Source organism: Condylura cristata, unplaced genomic scaffold (genome assembly GCF_000260355.1).
Source record: "Condylura cristata isolate star-nosed mole 26May11 unplaced genomic scaffold, ConCri1.0 scaffold00005, whole genome shotgun sequence".
NCBI classification, from domain to species: domain Eukaryota; kingdom Metazoa; phylum Chordata; class Mammalia; order Eulipotyphla; family Talpidae; genus Condylura; species Condylura cristata.
The window spans coordinates 25,495,949-25,497,861 of NW_004567106.1; the positions used below are offsets into that span (position 1 = coordinate 25,495,949).

At 42.7% G+C, this 1,913-nt stretch overlaps 1 protein-coding gene across 1 annotated transcript in view; it reads right to left on the reverse strand.

Moving 5' to 3' along the window:
- Positions 1-538: 538 nt before the first annotated feature.
- Positions 539-1,913, reverse strand: part of DFNA5 (deafness, autosomal dominant 5) — a 42,407-nt gene continuing 41,032 nt past the window's right edge. The window contains exon 10 of the mRNA XM_012720750.1: positions 539-1,278. Within this exon, the coding sequence (XP_012576204.1) occupies positions 1,048-1,278 (231 nt within the window). The 3' untranslated portion in view covers positions 539-1,047. The remainder of the gene's footprint in view (positions 1,279-1,913) is intronic.

The window sequence follows — 1,913 nt, forward strand, 5'->3', positions numbered from 1 at the left end:
TCTAGGCTGTTTATAATAGCAGGATGTCAAGACTGAATAAAAAGCAAAATAAACACAGTAGAAGCGTTCTTTTGATACAAAATATAGTATTTTACAAATCAAACATCCAGAATACATGGGAATTCAGCATTGTTCTAGACATCAAATTATGTTCATCAAAGGCATGGCAAGTCAAAATCTATACAGCTAAAATGCCTCTCTACCCCCTCCAAGCAAGAGTATCCTGTTTTCAGACTTCTAGTACAGTTTTTTTTGTTTTGTTTTAAGATTTATTTGTGCGTACAGAACTGGGGTACAGGCCAGAGGCTCAGGGGCGGTGAGAAGCTTCACCAGAGACAGAGCGGGGAGCAGAACAGGCAGATCGACGAAATACACTGCTGAGGGGAGCAGCGGGCGGGTCAGGAGAGGTCTGCCACATCATGTAGTCACCTCTGGGGCAGGAGGGAATCGAACTCATGTGGAAGTGGCTTTCGATTCTCAGTGCTGTGCTTTAACCCACTGCGCCACCAGGGAGGGCCAGTACATTTTTTTTTTTTTTAAGCAAAAGAATGTATGTACTCTCTTGGCATTTAAAGTTTATTTTTCAATCCCTGTAGAGCATATAGCACATCTAAAACATTGTGTCTATGAAGAGAAATTACCTTCCTGCAACATCCACAACATCTGGTTTATGTATAACGAAGTGGGAAATACAAGAAAGTGATGAACAGACTCAATTTTGCAGCAGAGGGAAAAGGTGTAGACAGGCACTAGCTTAGCCTTCTCAGGTCTCCTCTGTTCAGTTGCTGGCGTCTAACGTAGACGCCAGGTCACCAGCACAGGAGGGTCTCTTAAGAAAAGGATACTGTTTTATCAGATGGAAGCAGGTTACTATTACTGTAGTGGCTATGCACAAGGTAAATGGTAGTACAGAAAAATCACTTCTTGAACTGTTTTGTAAATTCATTTCATTGATCAGCTGATCATTTCATTGATCAGCCCCATAATAGTATCTTGATGGTAAAAATAGTGGCTGATAGCATGTGCTTATAATTTACATTATTAATGTTAATGTCCTCTATCCAAGGCACAGAGACCACTCAGGCTTATATAGAGCATTAGTGGGGAAAGGTGAGGGTCCTTCTGGACAGCAGCTTTCACGGATGACTGCAGCCTCTCCAGGCTCATGTCAGCAGAAGCGAACAAACGCTGTGTGATCCCAAACCTTTCTGTGTCTTTCAGAGGAGCCAAGGCTGGGTCTTCAAGATCAGCTTCTCCATCATCAGACAAAGCGTGGAGCTGAAATGACACATGGCAGCAAATTTACTTTAGAGTGCCAGAAAACCTGCTCAGTTGGATAGTACTGCACTTCAAGGTAACTGGGAGGACCAAATTAAATTGTTGCCTTTTAATTCCGCAGGTGGAGCAAGAAAACCCTTAATATTTAACAAGGTATACTGGACCCAGACCAAGAGCTGAGGCTGGATTTTCTTTCAGTTTCTGGTGTCCTCACTTTGACTCAACTTTTTACTAGGTCCCTTAACTCCAGTAGATTAGAAAGGTCAGAATGTATACTGTGTAGCTCCTCATACACAGAGTATCCAAGATTTGTTTGGTTTTTTATTTTAATGAAGTTATTAGAATTTCTTGCATAGTTACATGAACCCCTCAGAGGTAGGTAGCATACTTCAGTGCGTTTCGTTACTGCTTCGCGCACCTTTGCCCTTGCTACTCTTTCTGGCTGGCAGGCTGCCCCTGCAGGGTTGATGCGGCCCTCGCCCTCTCACCTTCTGGTGGAACTGCCTCACCAGAAGGGCCTTTACTGATCCCTCTCTGTTGACTACTCCCTGCTGTTAGTGAGGCATCATTACACTATTATACGGTCTTAATACACTTAATCTACCCGAAACCGTTTTTTTTTTTTTTTTTTTTTT